We start from the raw sequence: 24,265 nt of genomic DNA on the forward strand, positions 1-24,265 counted from the left end.
AGTCTCAGGGATGGTGGGGGATGCGACAGAGATGTTCAAGGCAGGCTCAAGGTGAGTGAGTGACCACCGGAGGTTTCCTTTGTGCTTGGCCCCGACAGGTTCCGGGGGAGGATCGGGACCGAGACGAGATCGCATGCATTCAATCATCGGCGGGCTTGACTTGACTTGACCCCGCAGGCAGGGGAAGGTCGCATGATGGGATGGGATGTGCCGCGGGGGGGGATGATGCGAGGGATTGGTTGTCGAGGAGGAGGAGGAGGAGGGAAATTGAGAGGGGGGAGTTGATTAACTGAAGTGATGGGAAGGTGAGTGTTCCCGAGGCCGGTCGTGTGAGTGCTCGTGTGTGTGTGTATTCATCTTTCCGTCTTACGCTTCCTTACGCGCGAGGAATACGGGGTAATACGCCAGCCGCACCGCATCACCATCAGCTACGGCTCAGCTGAGGGGATCGTGACGTCGGACGCCGCAGGACATGAAACCCCCATATAACCATCATCGGGGCTAAAAACCGTTGTTGGCAACACACACGCATCTTGTCATCTCACAGCCTCCGTGATGACCTCGTGGAATGACCACCACCCCTGTCGGGTACTCCGTGATACGTCGTGGCCAGTGGAGACTTTTGCTGCAGGTAAGACTGAGATGCCAGCACATGCAGAAACGAACCCCATCAACGCAATGTATGAGCGGGACGATGGATTGCCGGGACATGGAGGCCAGAGTCGTCCAATGTTTTCACCTGCCGTCTGCAAATGCAATGCGATCCTGGCGGGAGCTAGGGGATTGAGGTGGATAATGCCATGCGTTGCTAAGTGTCGTCGGTGGAGTAATTGACGCATTTGTATTCAACGACGATGAAGATGGACAAGAATGATGAGGTATATACCTGTATTTGCTTCAAAACTGCAGCTCCCTACTATATGTACACATCGCCTTTCTCGCCGTAACAAAACACCATACCCCAAAAATCATGGAGACGTCACCGCGTAAAACGACATGTGCTTCGTCTGTCCGTCGACACAACCTCCCACCCCCATCCCAAACTAAACACCGTCCAAACCAACCCGGCAACGCGGGTGGGTGACCAGGCTTTTTGGAAAAGAAGAAGAAAAAAAGAAAGATGAGAAGAAGAGGAAGACCCAGAAAAGGAATGTGGTATCAAGTCCAAGTCCAAAAACAACAACCAGCAAAGTTTTGCAACCACCACCCCTTGCCGCTTTGCGCCCCCCTGAATGCTGCCAGATAGATGAAGATACCGGGAAGGAATGGCCAGTAGAACGCCTTTGCCAAAGAGAGAGGGTAAAAAGAAAAAACGGAGTCAAAAGATGCCCCCGTCCTGCCTGCATGCCTGCTAAAACACCGTGCAAATGACCGAACCGAGTACCGTGCCGTACCAGCTTGTGACGAGGACGAGGATAGAGAAAGAAGGGAAAGACGGATGACAGATGGAGGAAAAGGAAACAAGGGAAGGAAGGTGGTAAAAATACAGATACAACGTAATGTGACAATATGCATATGGCTGGTCGCATATAGCGTTCCCGCCATATGCGACAATGATATGTTTATTCGGGGCGAACCAGGAATTAAATCTGGTTCCCCTCGGCCGGTCCAAACCCAGCGCCGGAGATATGTTCGGTATGCCAGTTCAGGAAATCGCCCAGGTCGTGGCTGAGGTTGAAACCCATCGGCACCATGTACTCGTTGCCTTCGACATCGTGGCTCACGACGAGGTCCATCATGGGGCTCTGCGGCAGGCTCTGGATGCTGTCGATGCTGGGCCGCCGGGTCGAGTCGATGGCGAGGCCAGCGTGGTTGCGGCTCTCAAACGACGCCGAGTGCGTCAGCTGCTTCGGCTTCTGCGGCGGCTGCCCAAAGGTGGTGCTGCTGGCGCTGCGCCGGTGGCGCGAGTAGCCCGGCCCGGCGGGGGCGAGGGAGGGAGAGGGGAAGAAGCGGCCGGCGATGGAGTCGCCCAGCGAGAAGCTGTTGAATCCGCTTTCGCTGTCCTTTGCGGCGGGCGGGTCGATCCGCCGGATGCCGGGGCTCCGGGTGCCGACGACGGTGCGCGGGCTGCTGCCAGGGGTGGAGGTCGGGGAGGGAGGAGACAGCACGGGCGTCCGCGGTAGGACGGGCGTCCACGATTGGGTGGGCGTGTGCGGTTCGCTGGGGCCGACCAGCGAGCCGGCCCCGTCAAAACCAAACTCCCCGTACCACGACGCCAGCTTTTCGAGCTCGTCGAGCTCCTCGTCGGAAGGGCGCGAGTAATCAGTCGGCTCGCTGAAGAAGTCGCCCGCGCCGCCGAGGATGGCCATCTGAAACGCCGTCCAATCGAGCGTGTCATCAACGGCCGCGGCCAATTTGTTAATTGGCAGATCGGATTTGGCTAGGCGGATCCGGCCGTGTCGGATGGCCGGCATGGTCAGCGTGCAGGGGTTGCTGTCGAGGTAAATGTAGTCATCTGTGTTTGACTTGCTGGCGGGTCCGAGGGGCGGTGCCGAAGTGGGTGACAGCGGCGTCTCTTCGGGAGCTGTGGCCACGATCTCGGGGATAGTCGGGAGCGGCGGCAGTTGCCTGCTCGGCATGCGGCGATGCATCGGACCCTTCATCGGCGGCATCGGCGACGGGGCCAACTTGGCTTCGGCCGGCTGGGGTTGAGCGGACGGGTTGTCCTCCGCGATCATCATGATCGGCAGGTTCCCGTCATCTTCCTCTCCGTCGTAGGATTTCGTGGTCGGTGAATCCGGCAGCTGCATCAACAACTGCGATTCTCCCACCTGCTCCTCGGCCTGTGCCTGTACGTTGATAGCCTCTGGAGTTAGGCTTAATTGCGCTTCCGGGGCCGCCGTAGGCGTCTTGCAGTCCTCCTCATAGATCTCCGCCCCCTGGTCCACGACGGACGCACGGGGCGTCACGACGTCCTCCTCCATCACGGCATCGGGAGAGTCGTCGAGACTGAGCGGCTCGATCGGCGCGGCAGCTGTGCTCTTGTCGACGTGTGTCACCCCCAGTTCGGGAGACCTCGTCCAATGAGCAGCCCTGCTCATGCGAATCTCCCGGAGCGTGCTCTCGGGCAGCATCTCATCGACCTCGATCCGGTGGAAGATACGTATCGTAAACAAGTCCTTGGCGCTCTCGGTCAATTGCCACATGGACGATTGCCTTGCCGGGGCACGTGGCCTCCTCCGAGACTTCTTTGACTTTGCCCGCTTCGGCCGAGAGTTGGACTGGATTCGCGCCTGGGCCGGTAATAAAGGGTCTTTCATCGACGTCTTTGTGGGAGACTTGACAGACTTGACCGAACCCTGGCTCCGCCGTTGTGATTTCCTGCGCACAGGTACCGACACGGGCGACGGCTCCTTGGGCTTTGGGAACTTGTCTAGCTCATGGTCAGATAGTTTCGCGTTGCTCAGGGCCTGGCTGAGAGCCGGCGCCTCGTCCGTCTCCGGCGTGAGGATCTGAACATCGGGAGAGACGGCAACATCGTTGCTGTCTACGAGTGTTTCTGGGGGTGGCGGGGTCACCACCATGATTGTCTCTGGAGACGTGGGTTGACTGCTGTTTGTGGTCGCAGGCGTTGACGGCATGGTATCCGGCGAGGTCAGGGGTGTCTCCGGAACCATTTCTGCTTGTTGGGGAGGGGATGAGGGAGGCGTCAGTTGAGGACTCTGAAGCGTGTGAACTGAGACCGGACTCCTGCCTCGTGGCGGTTGTTGTTGGTCTTCGAATTGTTGGGGTAGGAGGAGCGGACTCCTCTGTGGGCTTCTTTGGGGGCTCATCAAGGGGCTTCCCAAAGGACTCCGGTCGGGGCGACGGGGAGGCGAAGACCTCGGGCTGGCAGACATAACGTAACCGGCGGTGCCATTGTCAATGCTGCACAAAGAAGTAGTTGACGACTGCGGTGTATCGGGCAATGGCGGGATACAGATGATGCGGTGCAGGTCCTCGCTCCGGCGGATATCGATGCTTGGTTTGGAACGCTTCATCAACCCCATTGGTGGCCTCCATGTCTTGATCTTGCTGAGTGTATCCATATCCTCCTCGTCGTCGTGATAAAAGTAGGATCCCTCGTACTCCCCCTCCGGCCCCTCAGGCTTCTTCTGGGGGCTCGGGATAAACTTCCGGATGCTAAAGGTCGGCCGGGACAACATGGTGCTGTCTGGGAGTGGCTCAAGAGGGGAAAGAGAAAGAAAGAGAGACGGGGTTAGGGATGTAGCACCATGGCACGCAGATATGAGTGATGGGCGTCAGGAAGGAGATCGAGTTTCCCGGTCACCGTATGCCAATGCCGTCTTGTTGTTGGAGTCGAGGTCGAGAATGTGACGACAAACCCAACATACAGACACACGGTGAGAGGAGAGGAGGGAGAGAGAGGCCAGGCTCGCCGGGAAGGGCATGGCCGGGGGCGCGGGAGGGGGGGTATGAACGCTGTAATATTAAACAGAGCGGCGCATGGCCGTATTGCAGCATTGCATGCCAGTGGTCTCCACGACGAACGGCACCCGCCGGGGCCGCCTCGCCCTGCGACTGGCTCGAGTCCCCAGGCGTGTGCGACTCTTGCGCCGAGTGTGGCGTTGCCCACAACCCAAACCTGCAAAGAATGCAAAGACCAGGGCCCCGGTTCCGCCAAGAGGGCTGGGGCGGGCACATCGCTGTGTGTCCGCAACAAGCGAGCGATGGGGCACCGGGGGTGAGAGGAGAGGAGGAAGCGATGAGTGATGGGTGCGGGCGCTGAAGGGGGGGGACCCTGCCATGCCTGCTTGAGCCTGGTGGCCTGCTCCCGCACGCACCTGGCCTGCTGCTTTCTCTGCTTCTTACGCTGGTTAGTTATTTTTACAGTGCCGCAATTGGCCAACCATCTGGCCTCGCCGTCGAAACGTCTGAGGAGCTGTGGTCAAGCTGTGTCATCTATACGCCGAGCTGAACCGCAACGGCAGCCATGGTGACGACGATGGCGACTCCCTCAATGGAGCAAGCCATGAAGAAACAAAACACATCGATTTGCGCCGAGGCGTCAGTGCCGGCTGCCCGGGAGAGGGGAGGGGCATCACCCGGTGATGGAGTGATCGACGCGTAACCTGATGGAGAAGGCGGCAGTGATCCTTGTTTCCTCACCCTCGCCCACCCAGACCTTGTCGTCTGAGTCGTCTCGCACTGACTGCCCACACGATCCCGCTGCGATCGCGCACAGCATCCTGCAGCAGGAGGAAGGACCCGACGTTGTGCCTGGCTTGCCCCGGCGCTCGATCGGATCCGCGCAGCTGGCAAGCAGGCAACAGAAAAGACGTTATGGGATGGATGGATGGATGAATGAGCAAGGAACTCTGTTCTGGGTTTCTGGCTCATTCATGCCCCCCCTGCTGCGGGGTGAGGTGACCTCGGCTTGGAGTGGAGAGAGACGGTGGCTTCTCTTGGTCTTTTTCGGTGTTGCAGCTTAACTACTGGCAGTTCCTGGGCTGTGATTGATTGTTGCCCATACTTGGTATGTAAAGTAAGACAGCAAGACGAGCCAAGCTAGTCCAGGCCGAACCCGTGATGATAAGTCTCAACCAACATTATGCTGTTGGGAGAAGTTGAGAGCTGAACTAGCGAGGAAATGTTGCGAGAAACACGAATCGGGCTCGGTGTTGGTCGGTTGATCAGTCAGTTAGGTCGGGGCAGCCCGGGTTTGTGCGGGACAATGGCTCAATGGCTCAATGGGTTGCTGCTTCCATCCCAAGCGCCGCGAAGGCACGGTGAGCATGGAATGGAAGTCATGGCAGGGGCGGATTGCGCCGTGACCTCCATGTGCGGGCAGTAGCGAATTCCCTCCCAACTAGCGCACTGCAATCACCAATCACCAACCTAACGCCGGCAACCCCATTCGGCCCCGGCTATCGGTCGGATTACCGTGTAGGTATCCGTATTTATCGGGGTTGATGAGTGATGCGTGATGAGTAAGGATGAGGACGGAGGTCTGATGGTAGGAATGAGGATTTGGACTGCCGTGTATCAACCCAGAAACAATGCCGCGTCGATCTTCGATGATGAAAATGGAGACCGCAGGGGCTGAGCTCCCGCTGCACTCAGGGCTTGTTTCAATGGATTGGCCCTGAAGTTCAGACGAGAGCGGGAGAGCAAGGTACTTTCTCTGCAGGGCGGCAGGAACTGCCCAGGTGCCCCGCACCAAGTGGACAGTGTGCAATCTCGGCAGCCTGGGGATGCCGCACTGGCCGAATCCGCCGTTGGAGATCTGATCAGTGGGGAAACTCACCCTGCTCGGTTAGCTTAGCGGCGTTAGCGGCCGAGTTCTCCTCCGAACGGGCCGCACTGTGCACGAGCCCCCGAGTGACCTGAGTGCCCGAATCTGGACACAACTTCCCCAATTCAGCCGGTCCACGGGCGCTCTCTCAGCACCACAGCACACCACTCCCCGCCGCCGCCCTTGATAGTCAGCAATTTCCAAACATAAACCACCTACCCACAGAATGAGCACCTGAGCAGAAGCAAACACTGACAATTCAGAGAAATGGCGCTGATGAAAGCCAATGGGTAGCCTCTACGCTCGATACTAGGATGTGTATTTGGTTATCTCCACCGGCGGGTTTTTTGACGCACCATCGCCCCTGAAGCAAAGGAAGCGGAGACGGCTCCGAACTTTGAATCGCCAGTCCGTCTCATCAGGCGCACGTGGAAGGACTGGACTCGGAGGTTCAAGGTCGCTTCCATTGTCGTGGAGTGGATTCTCCAGGCACGCTCTTCACGCCCGCCAGGGTTGAGGGGGGCACTGCGAGGGGTCCTCAGACGCTAATGAGTTTAGCTCCCTGCGGGCGGGTGATGACCAAGTGTGTTCACCAGGGTTTATCGCCCGACTCTCCGCCATCCCGGACCATTCCTGGACCTCCCAAATCGGCCCCCACGAACTCAAAATCCGAGTGTGGCTTTTCTCATCAAACAAGCTCAGACAAAAACCAGCGGCCCCCAGGCCGGTCTCTCGATTATCGGCCCAATGATCCGACAGAGAATGCTCCTCCGGCGACCGGGGCCAGGATTTATCTCCGCCACAGCTCGATCAAACCAAACATGCTAATGCAGTAGTTGGCTAGTGTAGGCCGCGATGATGAGCATGATTCCAGATCGCAACCGTCGTTTCGTTCCTGCCCGGGAGTGCCTGAGCGGCAGTTTCCCTCCTCCAGGCAACAAAGTTAATCGAGCCGAGCATCGCCCGGACCATCGCAAGTCACCCGCCGCCAGTCCTAGTTTCCCGCTGGGATTTTGGTGCGAGCTGCACACCATCTCGACTGCAACTGCCGCGCCGGTGCATGCGCCCAGCCGCCGCAGCCAACCAGAGCAGCAGATGGCGAGCAGCAAGCGCAAAAGCGGGAAGCTTCGCCACAACCCAACACCACACATACCTGATCGGGAACAGCGTCTCGAGACCCTGGACCAGACTGCGGCGGCCAAGAGCCGCGTTCCTGACTTGTGGTCCAGTTCGTGCCTGTGTTGCCCAGGGCAGCCGTCATCCTGCGGCGGTGCTCTCCACCTTCGTCGGCGTGCGCATCCTGATGGCGCTTGAGCAAGGCCCACGAGCAACCGCCGACCACCGACAGCCGACCATGCGTGCATGTGTGCATGCGTCCTCGCGTCTCACCATAGCAGCAAGCCTCCCCTTCCCCGGCTCGTTATCATGCCACTAACGTGGATGGGGAAAACCAGACGCTCGCCTGGCCTTGCGAGCCTTGTTGCCTCGGTGCAACGTCGAGGAGCGTTGGCCAAGTCTCAACACCATCCATGGCCGCTTGGTATTGGCCTTGTTAGCGTCAACCCCCCGGTCTCCTCTCCCTGAACTTCCGCCGGAAATTCACCGTTGCCGCGACATCGTACCAAGCAACTAATGAATTTGTTCGGATACGTTACGTGATATCGCCTCGTCCACCAAGCCTGTGCGGGCGAAGATGCGATGCCATTAGCGCTCCTTCTCGGAAAATAAGAGGCCATCACGAGCAGACTGTTTCGATGAGGTCATCGGCTTCATTCCGGCGCCGCTTTGTGTAACTAACCGGGCGAAGGATCCCCGTCGAAAACGCCGTTCAATGAGAGCCGCCCCCGGGCACCCGTGAGACCGAGCGCTCAGGCGCGCTTCCTCTCCGCATTGGACGAAGCGGCCGTCATCCTCAATTTCCGCCTCGAGAAGAGCAACGAGCCTCGCCCAGTCTGCGGCCTTGATGAGAGGCGGCCGCGCCAAAATGGGTCTCTTCTTGTCGGACCTCCACTTCTCCCATGCCCGGCACCCCGGGAACTCTCACCTCAGAGCATGGCAGCATGGTTGTGATAAGATCCTTTCACGGCGCACCAATGGCGCTGCTGTTTCAAAAAATCGGTACCTGGGACTTCGCCACGGATGACTCGGTTCAATTGTGCAAAACCAAATCGCCGGACGTCTCCACCCGCTCGCTGTTGGATCTGTTCATGCGGCACCTCGACTCAGCAACTTCCTATCAGAGACAGTCCCATCACTCTGGTCCCCATGCCCATTGGCCTTCACATGTCGTCCCAACCAACAGTCAAGGCCCGAAACCGCGACCCTCTGGGGCGCTCTGCAGCATCTGATCGGCGGACCCAACACAAAGCCGAGAATATGACAGAGCCGCCCGCACCTCCAACCCGCTCCCGCATGTGTTCCACCGTTGCTTTTTCCCGCCCGGTCGGGAGAGGTTTGACTGCTGTTGCTCCGCTGCTGCTGCTGCTGCTGCTATGTATAACTGGGAGTGGCCGGCCCCCATTGTTGCGCCTTGTTGCGCCCCGGCCTCCCTCGGCCGACCCCGGAGACAAGCCCGTGGGAACTCGACGCCGCCGCGGCAAGTGCCTCATCCGCAAACCGTGAAACCAACTCCCCGAGCCCCGCCGTATCCGCAGCGCCCGCTGAGCCCGCTGTGCCATTTTCCACCGTTGAATATAGTTGACTCGGCCACTGTTGTGGCCCCCTTCTCTCCTCCTTCCGGGCTTTTTTGCTCTCGTTTCACCGAGTCCTTCGCCGGTTTTCTCGGCCGGTGTTGGTTCACATAAGTCCCACGCCGACGACCCCGAGGGCTGTTGATTGATCAATGCTGACGACGGTGACCAAGTGACAGCGGGTGTCAGAGGATGGCGTTCGCGTTTTGCATGTCCTTTGATGTGGCTGTCTTGAGAAATGACGACGCGGCGTGTGTCGGCTTGTGGACATATTTTTTCTCAAAAGGGTCGGGCATCTGGCCGCCTTGCTTGGGGCCCCAACAGCGGGCCAAGGATCCGAACGACGACTTGATCAAGCCGAGTGGCAGGCAAGTCCGGGTTTCCTTTGGCGTATCATTTCCATCCCGTTCGAGATCGCTATAGTTGCCGTTCTCCATCGTGCGATGCCTGTCCAGCGGTATACCCCAGAAGATGTCGAGGGAATGAACCGTAAGATGGGGCGGTTTAAACAAATACGAGGACGTGCCTAGGGAGAACCCAAAATCCATTCCGCGGCGATCGCGTCGACGATATAACCAGCTGATCCATTCCTCGACGCGAGTCAGACAGAGGCAGCGTGCCAGGGCGGCGCTGATATAAGCGCCAAAGCAGGAAACAAGTTCCACGCCACGAGCTGACACCCGTCTAGACGTCTCCGATCCCGACTCCGCGTGCAAGGACACCACCTTTTACGTCTCGCAAAGATTTTCCATTGGCAGATCGGGAGCGAGACGGCGCGAAGGTTGTCTACTCGGAGCCGCACGCAGGGCCCAGAACCCGGCAGGTGGCAGGTGGTCGGCCCAAACCATCGGGAATTGGACAGAGCCTCGCTTCACGCGTGGAGAAATGCGGAAAGTGAGACGGAGTTTCACATCGTCAGCCCTGAGGTGCCTCCACAACGCCTCCAGGTCTTCCGCTGTCTAGTTTCAGACGTGCCTTTGCTTCTTTGGTCTTTGGCCATACGCGCCGTCTCACCGCGGGTGGAAGAAAATGGAGCATCGGGATCGCTTGCATACATGTGTGCATGGCTTTGGGCCGGGGCTGAAAAGGTTCGAACTAGTGCGTCGCCGTCCGCATCACTTGACACGCGGGTGACTGAGCGCTGTCGACGATCTGGCCAGTGGCATGCCGGTGTCGGCGCCACAGTTGAGGGCGGGTGACGGAAGAGCTGTCCGGTTGGAGGCGGTCATTCTTATCGTTCGTAGGGAGCTATGAAGAAAGGATCTTCCAAGGTCTCAGTAAATGTGTATTGCGTTGTGAATTGCTCCCTTTGCTCTCGACTCCCCGTCTCGTACACTTCATTCTCTCATTCTATGGAGTAAACCACGGATACAACCGAAGACTGACGAAGAAAAGACGTACAGCTATCAATCAGCCGTCTACCGATGAACAACAAGTCCCGACCCTGTGGCAACTGCCGCTCCAACCAAAGCAAAATCCCCCTCTGCCGCTCGTTGCCTAGGCGGCGTTCTCCTCCACGCCCTCGACCAACCCCTTGGGTCGCCCGCCCCCCTTCCTAGATGCCGAAGTGGCTCGATGATCGGGACGGGGGTCTAGAAAGGGAAATGCGGCTTAGGTCTTTATGGGGATTTGTCGAGTCTCGTCGGAGTTGCATGGCCTAGCTTGCTGGCAGGTTGTCTCCCCCGCCTCCGTTTCTCTAGCGCTCATGTTGTTTTTCTCCTTTCTCCCGCCGCGCCGCCCCTTCTCTCGGCTCACTCAGCTGTGGTTGCAGCCCGCCCGGCCGGCGCTGCTGTGTGTAGTGCTGTTCTTGTGCGGTACTTGTGTGTGCCCGTGTATATAGAAACAGAAATGACCGGATGCTCTGTAGGGATTAACTTAACTCTTGTTACCCTTCAAAGTAAGTAGGTGGAGGGCGTCGACCGGTCTACATAACTCACCGGGATGGCCCATAAGAGGCGGGAACTTTTGGCTCATCTCGGACGCTTGTTTCCGTGGTAGGTAGGTCTGCGAACTGATACTGGCAGAGATAGTTTGGAGTGGACGGAGCCGGCTTGCAAATACGTTTCCCCCTTCTCATGCCTCCTATCCCCTCCCGTCTCTCTAGTTGGTATTTTTAGCCGTGGGCTGTTGCGTGTGCCATAGGTAATGGCCGGCCCCATGGAGGACGTGGTTGGTGGAGGTGGTGGGATAAGATCGAGGAGCTCCCCGGGTGGGCGTACGATGTGCCTTATCAAGTACATACGCCCTTGCATTTTGTCGTCTCTCATGCCGACTAGCAGGAGAGTAGCCGGGAGGACTTGGAAAACTCATTGTCACCAGCCCACCTCTCCTGATTCCTAGTAAGGCTCCATGCTCAATGGCTGATAACATTGATTCCGGGTGTCGGTGTCGTTTGGCATGAGGGCGTACAGAGCAAAGCACCTATCCCACTCGGGCTGGTAGTGCGGCTTCGGCATGTTCGGAAATGCATGGGTTTTCTTCCCGCTGTGCCCAACTGGGGACCGCATCAACTATAACTACCTACCTCACGCTATCCACCCTCGGTGCTCAAGCTGATTGATCGTCTCGGGGGGTACTCGCAGAGCAAGTCCATGAGCAACACCTTCAGCCAGTGTTCGTGGACCGAATATTCCAAGCCAACTAACCAAAGCCGTTGCTATCTGGCTGTGTTTGGTTAAGGAGCATCCCCCCTGCGGCTTCAACGACCCCGAATATAACCATCTTTTGTCCTCGCAACCACCACATACGACCATACCTACTTGAAAAGTGAGGATCCCGTCCACTCTCCCCTGTGGGGCTTTTCTTTTCTGGGAAGGAGGAATGAAATCGTTCGCTGGTCAAAGTCCTGGGGGTTCCAAGCCCAAAACTGCGAGTATCTTCCCTCGTTTTATGAAAGATAGTTAAAGAAGGTGAGCTTCGATCCTCGGCAAGGGCAAGTAGGTACCCAAGTATCTTTATTCAACTGATTTCCCCTGAGCACCAAGCGCCCGATCTTCCTCACCTTCCTCCATCAACCACGCAACAATCGGATTCACATACGTCCTCCTCATAGCCTCGGTATATCCCCTCACCTCAAACGCCACCCCCCCCCCCCTCCCGACCCTGCCACCGCCTCCACCCGCAGCCGTCAACATGCCCCTCCACCACATCCAACCGCAGCACCCTCGGATTGGAAGCCCCGAGCGCCGCAGCATCCGCGCCGACGCCGCGAACGAGATAGAAGCGAAATACGTGCAGCACCTGGACGGCGTCGACGAACTCGTTGTACGCGTGCACGGCGCCGCCGCGGTATTCCACCCCGAAGCGGTCGCGCCATCACCACCCGCGGCCGGCAAGGTCAAAGTCGTCCTGCTTATTACCCCCCTGGCGATGCTGGCGTCCCAGGAGGAGAGAAGCCGGCCGCCGAGATGGTTAGGGTCCGAGTCGGAGCTGTCACCCCGCATCCGGGACGACGACCGAGCCGAACAGGTGGGCTGCGATCTGGGGGATCAGGCGGCGGATAAGGGGCTGGACATGAGTGTCGCGGAAGGCCTCGGGAGTGGTGGTGTCGTTGTCGTTGTCGTTGTCGTTGTCGTTGTCGTTGTCGTTGTCGTTGTCGTTGTCGTTGTCGTTGTCGTTCTTGTCGTCAAGGATGTAGGGAGGCGCGGGCAGTTGCGGGTCAAGGCGGTAAGGGAGTGGGATGGGGATGTTGATCTCCAGGACGCAGCGTGTGGTGGCGTCAATTTGGAGGGCGACGGGCTGTAGGAGACGTACGGGCGGGCATGCTATGGTCAGGACTTGGACGGGAGGCACCAAGAAAGACTGAAAGAGGTAGACACCAAAAAAGGGGGAAGGAGAGACTCGAAGTCTGTAAGTGGTGTAGGGTTGCGGTCTGCAAGCTGGAAGTGATCAGTGGGAGGAGGAGAGATGCCTTTTATACTCGTACTCTCTCTTCCTCCCTGTGTGGCATCTGGGGCTACCACGGCCACTTACACGGGAAAGACGTTGCATTGCTCAACTGCACTGACCACCTCTGCCTGCCAATGGGAAGAATGTTTCGGTAGAGCCAAAAGGTAGGTAGACAACAAGTTCCATGAACTGGGTCTCAATACATAGTACGACTATGATTTAAGTATAATTGTTTTTGCTAAGGAAGCTTTAAGCTCCCTCGTCAACGAGTGATGGGCTTGCGTTGGTGTGGGAGATGTCGTTTGAGGGAGTTTAGTGTTTAGGATTGTATAAGCTTTGTGTCCTTCTTCGTCTTGTGTGGTTCCTGTGTTGTTTGTATTGCGCTGGGTTCGGTGCTGGGATGCTGGGTGCGGGTTGGTTTCTAGCATGATGTGGGTTGTTGCCGTCATTTAGGTAATGTCGGCTCTCTAGTGTTGGTGTTTGTAGCTTAGGCCATTAAGCTTGATGAACCATAAAGGACGTAGGCTGTTAATAGAGTCACTTGTTATCACGTATTAGATCGACTTCAGGTGATATTAGAATATCGCACTCTCCCACATATAGCGCCGGCTCATCCGCCACATACAACTAAATCAAAATGGGACAACATCCTACTACAAAAGCCCATCCTTCGCCAAAGCCTCCCGAAATCCCCCCTCGGACAGCTCCGACGACACAACCACATACACCTCATAGCGCGTCGCATTCAACGAGCATACCTTGCACAGGCCCTTTCCCAGAAAGGTACCAACGCGCGCCAGGTACTCGGTGAGGTCCCTCACGTGTGTGACGACCTTGGCAATTACCAGGAACTGGTCACCACGGCCCGAGGCCAGTCGGTTCTGCCAGTAGACCGAGACCGACGGCGGGCCGCCCCTGAACTGGTCCACACCAGCCACGTGTGTCTTGAGCTCGCCCGCGGAGAGGTCGAGGTACTTGCCGTCGACGATTGGGTACCCGTCCACGGTCCAGCGCTGGGTCGGGCGTCCGCCGTCGCTGGCAGCAGGTTCGGATTCGGTGAGGGCATCGTTTGTGCCCGGCGGGTTGGTGTTGGCGGGAGGTTCCATAGCGGGGTCTGTATGGTGCACCTAGGTAGGTAAGTACACTTATTTCAAGCGCCCAGGCTTCGTGAATACAGTTGCTTACTTCTCCGTTTCAGTATGTAGCCTGGGAAGCTTTGTTTTAATCGTTTGCCGAAGCCCGAGACCGACACTGATGAAGGTAGTGACGGAATAGGAATTGGGCCTGGGCAGGACTCGCTTTCTTTAAGCAGTTGGTTCTATGTCGGTCATTGTGCACGGGTAAGGACACCCGGGGAGTCTCGTTATTGAGCCATCGACTCGGTTCTGCATCTGCTTTGCAGCCAACGGGTCCAACCCATCATTCCGGGATGTTCAACATGTCGATGTACGGAACTGGCAAAGTCCTTGAACCAGGCTCTGCTGCGAAAGTTCCCGGATGTTGGAGTTGCCGCAATCACAATGCATTGGCGGTTAGAGTGTCCAAATTCAGGTATAAATATTGAGCCACTTTGGTGGATGGCTGTCGTTAGGAATCCTCCGCATCTCTTCGAACAAATCCAGCTATTCACCACCACAGCCGGCATTTTTAAAACCGCTCCCTCCACGAACAATGAAGGTAGGAGATTTGGGTCATTTTTTCACACATACTACAGTCAGTACGCTAATCACTCCAACTCATTCCAGACTGGCGCCGCACTCTACCTCGTTGGCCTTGCTCTGAGCGCTCGGCCGCTGCTCGCAGCACCAGTTGGCTCACCCGGCACATCTCGCAATCCGGCTCACGCGCTGATGAAACGGTTTTGGACCCTTAACTGCACCGACGGGCTGACCCCCAATTGCGTGAACGCGTGGAACACATGGTGCGATGGCCCGTGGGTTACAACAGACGACAACTGGTGTTTCAACCACTGCGAGTGTTATTGGACGTATCAGTGCCCAGCTCTTGGTGGATGCAAGGCGCCTGCCCAGCCTGGTGGTGAGACTGGAGAGGGAAATGGAGATGAGAGAAAGGGGGTCGAAACCGCTGAGCCGACCAAGACGCCTGAGACGGTTTGATGGTGGTGTTTACTAGTAATTGGTCTCGCTTGATTCACAAACCTGTTGAGAAGACCCGAAAACTTCAAACAATCAATCAATCCCGGTTGTTGAGATTAGTGGCTTGTACTTTCTGTCTTCTCCCGATCTCCTTGATCATGCCAGTTGTTCGTCTACCCTTCCTTATCAAAGTTTCCAGCCCATACCTTTCTTTCCGTTGCTTGTTGTTGGTTGATTGACTTGTGCGAAATTGCCATGAATTCCATCATCCTCAGATAAGGCCCGAAGTACTTGGATAGGTATCTAGGTAGTCACTCTTCACATGCCCATTCGATTGGGTGGAAGGTTTCGATGAAAGGTTACATGCTCCTTCACTCTGCGAGCTGCAGAAAGAACCAACAGAACCGGCTGCCAGGATGCTTTTCAGCCGGTGAGCAAGATTGCCACTGTCCCACCCACAACATAACCAACAAGACCCAACTCGGCGGCTGTGTTAACCTCCCCCTTCCCTTGGCAGCTGCACGGGAATGGGGGAGACGGCAAAGAGAGGCGCCGAGATCTATTGAAGGAACTGGAAATGGAACGAGTGCCGCAGATAGGCATCCTAGACATAAACCGGTGAGCCCGGATCGACAGGTGCATAGAAATCGCCTTCGTTGGAAACCGGGCGGCATAGAAAGGCTAACGCAAATGCACGAGGGTGGTAAGGAGGGGTGGCAGTCACCTCGTCGAGCAAGGATTTGTCCCCCATGCACTCATCAGCGCACACGTCACGGATTAAGATGGGAAAAACAAGCGAACTAACTGCTAGCCAGACCCCTAGACGTATCATGGAGGACCGGATGAGCAGACACCATGAACATCATGCGGAGCCATGAGCGGATGTCAGACCAGTTCGCCACACCCTTGGCGGAGCAAACTCTTGGAATCGGAAACTGGCGTAGCTCGCAAACATGACACGTGGGGACATGAAGGGAGATTGATCCCCGACAATGGAGTTGTTAATAAACGGCAGCAACCCGGGGAGTTCTCAGTGAACGCATCTCGCCGAAACCCAAGTTATGCAACAGAGTAATGAGGCCGTGACAGATGCTGGTGCCCCCTTTACTGACGCTTTCGACCCGGCGTTTATATCGTAGGTTTTGTTTCGAATGCAGGACATTCCGCGGAAAAAACGACAAGCCTTAACTTCATGTCTGAATGATTTTCGACACATCCCCGAGGCTGCAAAGAGTACCTATCCACACGGATTTCGTTGTCGAGGAGGGTTCCCTGATCAACTGCTCGCTTTCATCCATAATGCTAAGCTCAGAGATCCATTGATGATTGGAATCTGGTTGAAAACCTTGCCTCCGCCCAAACAACGCCCCGCTCACCACGTGATGCAGGAGGTCCACCGGCCTCCAACAGAACCTAACCCGTTGGTTTGTTCGCGAGCGCTTGTCATAAATCGTTATCGTCATTCGCTGAGTCCAGCCCACTTCTCCCACCTCGTTTGGTTAAACAGGGGTAAGGGAATGGGTGGAGGTTTAACCACTTGATATATTGAGACCGTCTCTGTGACGGAAGCTCTTTGGCTAACGTTTTCAAATTTCCGTTAAGGTTGGCTCTCGCCATTCACGGGTCACATGACTTGCTCTTTGGAAAAAAAGAAAGAAAAAAAAAGGTAAGTTAGCAAGGTCATTTTTTCCTGGGCTCAGTTAGAGGTTCGGTCGGTTCTGGCGTTGAACGACCAGGGGAGCGCTCGTTGCTGTGTAGGTTCTGAAATACAAGGGAGGAGGTTCCATGTGGATAAGAAGAAACCGTAGGGCAAGCAAGTCGGTCCCACTTCAAACCGGAACATCGCCATGTTGCCGTTGGTGGTGGAGTCGTTCCCGGCGGCAGCAGCGCCGGCTTCGACCAGTTGCCACGTGTATTCAGAGCCCGCTCGCTAAGGCCGCCGAAACAAGCAAACACGGGAACGGCGTCGGGGTCTCATCGAAGGCGATTATGACGAATCGAATCTCTCGGTATATTTGTCTGTTTCTCAGCTCTCGAGTCTACACGGTGAATCGGGACACGCAAACGAAAACCAGCAGCGCTTCACCATCACAAACTACTTTTCCCATCCGTCTATGCCTCCGTATCCATTCCCTCCTGCCCTTCCTCCTCCTCATCCTCCCCCTCATCCTCACACACGGCATACGGCACAAACCGAAAGTCCAAAAAGCACGGCTTGGACCCCTCCACCTCCACCATAAACTGCATGCTGAGCACGCCCTGCCCATCCCCGCGCAAGCTAACCTTGCTCGCGATGCGCATGGCCTCGCTAGCGGACTTGATGATATCAAACTTGAACGTCTGCACCCACCGGGCCCCCACGGAGAAGGTCTCGAGCAGGTCGCGGCCGTTGGCGAAGTCGACGGTGCTGGAGCCGAGCGGGCCGCCGGAGCTGGTCAGGCGCAGGTAGGGCTCGGCCCTGCAGGCGGCGATGGTCAGCTTCTCGGGGCTGGTCGGGGCCATCTCGGCGAGGGCGTCGAGCAGCCAGCGCGCCGACGTGATCATCTTGAAGGACAGGTCGTCCATGTCGAAGGGGATGTCGTCGGGCGCCTCGGGCACGTACGTCGTCAGGTTGCACGTCGTGCTGACCCCGGCCTCGTCCAGCACGATGCTGAAGGGCTCGCCCTCCTGCGCGTAGGCCAGCGAGCAGGTGCCCGACATGCCGAGCGTCTGGTTGGAGAAGGCGTCGGACCGGTAGTTGCGCAGGTTGCTGCGGTAGGGGTCGACGTCGGCTTTGGCCTGGCGCGCCGCGGCGTCGGCGGCGCCGAATATCTGGAGGGTTTCGAGAAGGGCGGGGAGGGATATTTGGAACGTTGGGGGCGTGACTTCATCGTCTTCGTCATCTTCTTCGGCGTCGTCGGCGGGGGTGGCGGGAGAGGGAAGGTTCGTCGTGTAGCTGGTAAAGAGGCTCTTGGTCCAATGGGCAACCCCTTACGCAGTTAGTCGTGGTGACTTTGGCTTAAGGGGTTAGATAGTTGCGCCTACCTTGCATGACGCGAGCATGGTCGGCCGCAAACCTCAAGCCGTTGTCTGTGACATCGACGTGCACCTTATTTGTAAAATTGATCGCCTTGAGGAGCTGGTACAGCGGCCTCGTAGAGCTGGCGACAGCCCGGAAAATAGGAGGGGCGGGAGCAGAGCCTTGCGTGTCCATGACGATGTGATGTGGGAGCGTGGAGGGGAAAATGTGACAAGCCTCAACGGGGACGTCTGCTTGGAAGTGCGCAAAATCGACTTGTGTTTGAAAAATGCTACGGTACAGACTCGACGAGAGATTTGGGTATCTTAGACGTAAACTCCGACCGCACAGAACATGTAAACCACGCCAAACCTGCCAACTTTGTTAGACGGTTTTTGGGGAAATCGAGTCGGAACGGGGGCGAGAGACGTACGCAAGAGCCAGGGATGCGGGCACGGCGAGGACGGGCAGGTTCACAATTGACCGGTCTGAATTGAGACAATTAGCACATGAAGGAGGATGGAATGGTTGCCAGAACGAGGGGGATTGAGAGCACCAAACATACTCAAAGTAAATGCACCACCGAGCCCGAGACCCAGAAGCACAAGCACCGAGGCGACGAGGAATTGGCTGTCCTTTCCAACGGTGGGGACAAAGGGCGAGCCAGCTGCTGCCTGCCAGACCTCATGCAGTGACGAATCCATGTGCTGCAAATTGGGTTGTCTGAATGAAGCTGAGAGTTGCTGCAAATTCGCAGTATGGATAGCTCCCGAGAAGACCGAAAGAAGGACGCGAGTTGGTGATGGTGCTCAAGCTGTCAATGGACTGGAAATGTCAATTGGACAGCTTTCGATTGTTGCTTGCTTGCTTCAGCCCGCCCATTGAAGCTTGGCAGAGACAAGGAGCTGCCGCTCGCCTAAACGTGGCCCCTGCTCGGCCCGGGCAGGGGTGCAACCGGGGATTCAAGATCCACTCCTCTCCGCATCCCATCATCATTCATCAACCGCGACTTTGAATCCACGCCCCGCGCCAACTCTGTCATCGCGGAACCGCCGCGCTCTATCGATATGCAGGACGGGAGTGAGTTCCCTACTTTTAAATAATATTAATGTTTTTATTTACTAGACAATCCCGCTAACGTACACTCCGCAGAGGGGAAGCGCAAGGCGTCGGACGAGCCGCCGTCGCCGACCATATCTAAGCGCGTTAAGCACGACGACTCTGCTGAGCCCGAGAGCAAGCCTGCGAAGACGCCGGCAATCCCATTCCCGGAAAAGGTGCGCCCAACCTTGGCTTCTCTTGCCCCACCTCCGACAACTCGTATGGGACCCTCTTACTAACACTGTCACGTCCAGCCTGCGGTTATCGAAGAGCGCAATGGAGAGATCGAATTCCGAGTGGTCAACAACGACAACGACCATGACAGCTATATTATCCTCACCGGCCTTAAGTGCATTTTCCAGAAACAACTACCGAAGATGCCGAAGGATTACATAGCCCGCCTGGTGTACGATCGTACCCACTTGTCCATCGCCATCGTGAAGAAGCCGCTCGAGGTGGTTGGCGGCATCACATACCGGCCGTTCAAGGGGCGCCAGTTTGCCGAGATCGTCTTTTGCGCCATATCGTCCGACCAGCAGGTCAAAGGCTACGGCGCGCATCTCATGTCTCATCTCAAAGACTACGTCAAGGCGACCTCAGACGTCATGCATTTCTTGACATACGCAGATAACTACGCGATTGGCTACTTTAAGAAGCAGGGCTTTACTAAGGAGATCACCCTCGACAAGTCGGTCTGGATGGGCTATATCAAGGACTACGAAGGCGGCACCATAATGCAGTGCACCATGCTCCCGCGCATCCGCTACCTCGAAATGGGCCGCATGCTGCTCAAGCAGAAAGAATGCGTCCAGGCCAAGATCCGGGCCTTCTCCCGCTCCCACATCGTCCACCAGCCCCCAAAACAGTGGCAAAAGAACGGCGTCGCCCCGATCGACCCGCTCTCCATCGAAGCGATCCGCGCCTCGGGCTGGTCGCCCGACATGGACGAACTCGCCCGCCAGCCGCGGCACGGGCCCAACTACAACCAACTCCTGCACCTGCTCAACGACCTGCAGAACCACCCGTCGAGCTGGCCGTTCCTCACGCCCGTCAACAAGGACGAGGTGCTCGACTACTACGAGGTGATCAAGGAGCCGATGGACCTCTCCACCATGGAGACCAAGCTCGAGGCGGACCAGTACAACACGCCCGAGGACTTCATCCGCGACGCCAAGCTCATCTTCGACAACTGCCGCAAGTACAACAACGAGACGACCCCCTACGCCAAGTCGGCCAACAAGCTCGAGAAGTTCATGTGGCAGCAGATCCGCGCCATCCCGGAGTGGTCGCACCTCGAGAACTCTTAGGACGGGGACTCGGCGGGGGGGAAGAAGAAGTCCGGCGGGGAGGAAACGGTCATGGTCGAGGATCTGCCTGCCGTCGTTTCTGCGGCGGGTGGTAGTATTGCCGGCCAGAGCGGCGGTTCACCGAGCGTGAAGCCTCGCCGGGGTAGGTCGGCTGGTCGGCGGGGGAGGCGGGTTGCGGATCTTTAGCCATTACGCGCGGGAAGGGATGGGAGAAGGACATGAAACGGGGAGGCTTTGGTTGCATTTTCAACGGCGTTGACGTGGAGGAGGTGGGTGGTTGTGTGGGGGATTTTGGCGTCGGCGATGGTCTTGGACAGTCCCTGGGAGGGATCTGGGTGGGCTTGGGCTTTGGTTGTTTCTTGGGAGGGAGGTCATATTTAGTACAATCGCATAGCGCTTTGGTTATTCGGATCCAGCAGCAAGAAGCTACCGATATTATTCACCAGTACCGAGGTACTCTATGTGCGAAAGCAAAAGCCAAGGTCATTCATTAGGTAGGTATCATACGGATGCGACGCAACCCACCCAGGCAGCTTCGAAGCCACGCATAGGCGCAGCTCCAGACCACCCAGGCTCGCCGGTACTAAACACTAAGGCCACTACTATAGGTAGGAATATATCCCTCCAGTCTTGAACACCATTATCACCAACCAACCCACTCAACTCCGCTCAATTCAACCACCGCTTCCACCCACCCACCCTCTCTCTATCTCTCTATTTCAACTTCCTCCGCCCAAACATCTTCGTCCACGCGGCATCCCACGGATCCAGCTCCACCGCCCTCCTCCCACGCCGCACCCCAGCAACACCAGCCACATCGTCAGATACAGCCCGCTTCTCGCTAGAATGGGTATGCGCCGCGGTGATGTCACCACAGTCCGGGCGAGCGAGGCGGTCGCCAAAGACGTCAGCCGCCCAGATCAGGACGCCGTTGGTCCAGCCAAAGCCCTCGACGACCTCGTACTCGCCGCCGCCGCCGGCGACGTTGGTAGCGTCGTCGGCGTACTTTTCAAACATGGTTCCCCTGGCGCCCGGGGCGGCGCCCTGCAGCTGGGGCGTGGCGCTGGTCGAGCCGCCCGTCGCGTACCACGTGCAGAAGGTCGAGTCCAGGTAGCGCTGGGCGAGCCGCAGGGCGAGGTCCTGCGTGTGGGCGTAGGCGGGGTCCTCCGTGCCGAACGTCGCGGGCGTGTTGAGCAGGCCCTTCATCAGGATGTGTTGGAGGGGTGGCCACACGTTCGGCTGGTCCCACTGCTGCCCCGTGCGGAAGTTGGTCGCGGCGATGGCGCCCGCTTTGGTGTCGAGTAGGCGCGCCACGCGCGCGTAGGCGTTCTGCACGGCGAGCGGGTTGGCCTTGAGGCTGGCGGGGGCTGCGCCTGTCCAGAAGGGGTACAGCTGCGCGATGTCGAACAGGACCTGCTGGCCGGGCGGGGCGGCGGTTTGGTCGCTGGGCGCGGTGTCGGCGTCTTCGGGGACGAAGACACGCTGCGAATTGTCGGTGAGGTTGTAGTCGAAGTAGGACCAGTGCGTGGCATTCCACATGAGCGCGTACATGGCCTCGCTGCGCTGCTCGGCGGCATCCGCGAAGCGCTTCGCCTCGGAGGAGTTGCCGGCTTGCTCGAGGTACTCGGAGATGATCACCTCGTTTTGGTAGAGAATCGAGTTGAGGTCGACGGATACTATGCTGCGGACGTTGAGCGAGCGGAGGGGGAAGTAGACGTCTCTCGCCGCATCGTTGGGGGTTCGAAGCCACCGGGCCGTGTAGTCCCAGCCGGACTCGGCGCCGCTAGCCAGGTTGGAGTACAGCTCGGCCTTTTCCGTCTCGTTGAGAGGGGTCTTGACGGGATATATGATACCCGACTCCGCGTAGTAGGACGTGTTCGTGGCCGTGACATAGTCTTCCCGGTACGACTCGGGGCGCGGCTGGTTGTTGTTGACGGAGTATCTGGAACACAAGTATAAGCCAATGGTCATCAAGGTGCGTCTCGTTCGGTTTGCCTACCTATTCAAAGTGTACTCCTTGCCGTCGGTGGCGGTGATGGACACGGTCCGGTTGTTGGTCCAGAACTCGTGCTCCTTGACCAGCAGTGGCAGGGCCCTCTCCAGAATGCTGGTGTCGTTGGTATAGTCGACGTAGGTCTTGACCATCAGCGTCAAAAGAGGAGGCTGAGACCTGTTCAAGTAGTAAATCCTGGCGCCGTTGGGAACGAAGCCAATCGTCTCCACAAAGTCGAGGAAGTTCTCGATCATGTTCTTGGAGATCTGGGTGAATGCACCCCCGGTGCGCAGCAGGCCCTCGAGAATCCAATACGAGTCCCAGTAGTAGGGCTCGCGGAAGCGGCCACCAGCCACGACGAACGTACGGTTCACCGGGATGAAGCTGTTGGCGCACTCAGAGCAGTTGCCCGCGCCGGCATAGCGCCTGGTCAGGTCGGGCCAGATGTCGATCACCTTCCCGACGAACTCTTTAATGTCGACATTTTCGAGCTTGTCGAGGAAGCTCGGATCCGTCTCGAGCTCGCTGGTAGGCACCTCCTCGAGCTCGCCGCCGGCTGGGGCGAAGTTCTCAGCCAGGAAGGCAGTGAGCTCCGAATTATTGGACAATGGCTGACCCAACCGGCTAAAGGCTGCAATCACTTCGTCCAGCGGCTTGATCGTTGGCCTATGTAAGGAAGTGTCTGAGTCAGTCTATGTCTCACCGCGGATAGGCCAATGTCTAAGGAGCCTAGTGAAACTTACATATCCACGAATGTCTTGGAATCTGAGAACGGCCGGGCTAACTCGATGGCCTTCAGGATTTCTCCCTGGCAGTATAACGGCGAGTCGCACGGTGCTGTGACGGAGCCATTGATGTACAGCGCCGAAGCGCTTGGGATGAGACCGGCGAGTGCCGCGATCGCAAGATCTCGGAACGCCATGGTGTAACTCTCGACACGTGGTGGTCACCTTGACTAGGTACAAACAAAACAACCCTCTAGGAATTGGGAGAGAACGAGAGTAGGGATGGTAACAAGGGGGACTTCGGGCTATTTAGCGAGAGAGGCCCTCTATCCACCTGGCTGGCCAAGAAAGAGAGGGGAAAATCCACAGAGCCGGCGTCATCGGGCTTTGGGAGCGGACGGAAGGCACGCCGTCTTAGTCCCGAGAGAGCTCTCGGGAGGGAAACGAAGCTTTGGCGAACCCTTTCGATGCGAACCAAGAAGTCGCACGTGCAACCCTGCTTGCAGCAAGCTGCAGCTCAGTGTTGAATACGTAAGGTGGTACTGGGGTGACGCCTGGATCCGGGGAGGGCTGGGCTGGTCTCCCTGTCCGAGGGGTGCCTGGGAGTTGATCACAATGGTCACTTTCTCCAACTTTTTGTTTGTAAACGGATTCGGAGCCGAAAAGCAAGCATCGCCGTTTTAGGGATTGTGTGAGAATTCCCAGTTTCTACCTAACTATGCGCTAGTTTCGCGTTTTTTGAGGACGATGATAATTGCGTAACCCAACTCAATTGCTTCCCCTGAGTCCCCTCGCACCTTCTCATAACTGCATCTGGTCGAGAATATGCGAGCGGGAGGAAAGAAGGCTCGAGGGAGGGCCGAGAATTTCGGTGTTGGAGTTGCATTCCCCGCAGCCACCAAGCAAAACCCCCGGCATCGCCCCGAATCCGGCGCCTCGATTCGCTGAAATCCCCAGGTTTGAGTGACGTCAAGCCAGGCCCGGTGCGGGACATACAGGGGTTGTGCGGGGCAACTCGAGGTTTCCCCAGCCGGCAATGGCCCGTTTTCCCCAGCCAATTCCAGCATCCTGGTTCCGAGCTTTTGCATTTCCCAACAAGTTTCGTGGGTCACCGCGTAACTCCGAAAACTTGCGATGAACTGATGGCCGGGGACGGCTGGGCTAACGATGCCAGTGGCGGTGACTACTTTCATTGGCTTTGTGCCACCTTGGTTTGTTCGATCTCAAGGTAG

The 24,265-nt window shown here is 57.4% G+C and overlaps 6 protein-coding genes across 6 annotated transcripts; 2 read left to right on the forward strand and 4 right to left on the reverse strand.

The window, feature by feature from the left end:
- Window positions 1-1,209: 1,209 nt before the first annotated feature.
- On the reverse strand, window positions 1,210-4,280 carry B0H64DRAFT_4056 (uncharacterized protein). The gene has a single exon (XM_062804458.1). It carries the CDS (start codon window positions 4,143-4,145, stop codon window positions 1,584-1,586), a length of 2,562 nt encoding a protein of 853 aa, XP_062663490.1. The 5' UTR covers window positions 4,146-4,280; the 3' UTR covers window positions 1,210-1,583.
- A 7,777-nt stretch (window positions 4,281-12,057) lies between these two features.
- On the forward strand, window positions 12,058-12,669 carry B0H64DRAFT_369284 (uncharacterized protein; the record flags this gene model as incomplete). The annotated part of the gene is made up of 1 exon (XM_062802018.1): window positions 12,058-12,669. One exon carries the CDS (start codon window positions 12,058-12,060, stop codon window positions 12,667-12,669), a length of 612 nt encoding a protein of 203 aa, XP_062663491.1.
- A 665-nt stretch (window positions 12,670-13,334) lies between these two features.
- B0H64DRAFT_379574 (uncharacterized protein) lies at window positions 13,335-14,109 on the reverse strand. The gene is made up of 2 exons (XM_062802681.1): window positions 13,999-14,109; window positions 13,335-13,940 (listed from the first exon to the last, which is right to left on the reverse strand). Exon 2 carries the CDS (start codon window positions 13,917-13,919, stop codon window positions 13,467-13,469), a length of 453 nt encoding a protein of 150 aa, XP_062663492.1. The 5' UTR covers window positions 13,920-13,940; window positions 13,999-14,109; the 3' UTR covers window positions 13,335-13,466.
- A 2,912-nt stretch (window positions 14,110-17,021) lies between these two features.
- B0H64DRAFT_369287 (Rad1/Rec1/Rad17) lies at window positions 17,022-18,102 on the reverse strand (the record flags this gene model as incomplete). Its single annotated transcript, XM_062802019.1, has 2 exons — window positions 17,022-17,878; window positions 17,934-18,102. The coding sequence occupies 2 exons, from the start codon at window positions 18,100-18,102 to the stop codon at window positions 17,022-17,024; spliced, it is 1,026 nt and encodes a 341-aa protein (XP_062663493.1).
- An 872-nt stretch (window positions 18,103-18,974) lies between these two features.
- On the forward strand, window positions 18,975-20,315 carry B0H64DRAFT_369288 (Bromodomain-containing protein; the record flags this gene model as incomplete). Its single annotated transcript, XM_062802020.1, has 3 exons — window positions 18,975-18,987; window positions 19,060-19,184; window positions 19,263-20,315. 3 exons carry the CDS (start codon window positions 18,975-18,977, stop codon window positions 20,313-20,315), a joined length of 1,191 nt encoding a protein of 396 aa, XP_062663494.1.
- Window positions 20,316-20,786: 471 nt separating this feature from the next.
- On the reverse strand, window positions 20,787-23,618 carry B0H64DRAFT_351375 (glycoside hydrolase family 37 protein). The gene is made up of 3 exons (XM_062801464.1): window positions 23,052-23,618; window positions 22,315-22,974; window positions 20,787-22,257 (listed from the first exon to the last, which is right to left on the reverse strand). The coding sequence occupies exons 1-3, from the start codon at window positions 23,228-23,230 to the stop codon at window positions 21,030-21,032; spliced, it is 2,067 nt and encodes a 688-aa protein (XP_062663495.1). The 5' UTR covers window positions 23,231-23,618; the 3' UTR covers window positions 20,787-21,029.
- Between the last annotated feature and the right edge of the window lie 647 nt (window positions 23,619-24,265).

The sequence above is a fragment of the Chaetomium fimeti genome (assembly GCF_033439085.1).
Source record: "Chaetomium fimeti strain CBS 168.71 chromosome Unknown B0H64scaffold_1, whole genome shotgun sequence".
Classification (NCBI taxonomy): domain Eukaryota; kingdom Fungi; phylum Ascomycota; class Sordariomycetes; order Sordariales; family Chaetomiaceae; genus Chaetomium; species Chaetomium fimeti.

Excerpts from the sequence above, each read along its gene's own strand:
- B0H64DRAFT_4056 (XM_062804458.1), bottom strand. The coding sequence starts at position 4,145 with ATGTTGTCCCGGCCGACCTTTAGCATCCGGAAGTTTATCCCGAGCCCC.
- B0H64DRAFT_379574 (XM_062802681.1), bottom strand. The coding sequence starts at position 13,919 with ATGGAACCTCCCGCCAACACCAACCCGCCGGGCACAAACGATGCCCTC.
- B0H64DRAFT_351375 (XM_062801464.1), bottom strand. The coding sequence starts at position 23,230 with ATGGCGTTCCGAGATCTTGCGATCGCGGCACTCGCCGGTCTCATCCCA. Across the intron at positions 22,975-23,051 it reads TCCAAGACATTCGTGGATAT|GCCAACGATCAAGCCGCTGG; the intron begins GTAAGTTTCACT and ends TTCCTTACATAG. Across the intron at positions 22,258-22,314 it reads AAGGAGTACACTTTGAATAG|ATACTCCGTCAACAACAACC; the intron begins GTAGGCAAACCG and ends CTTGTGTTCCAG.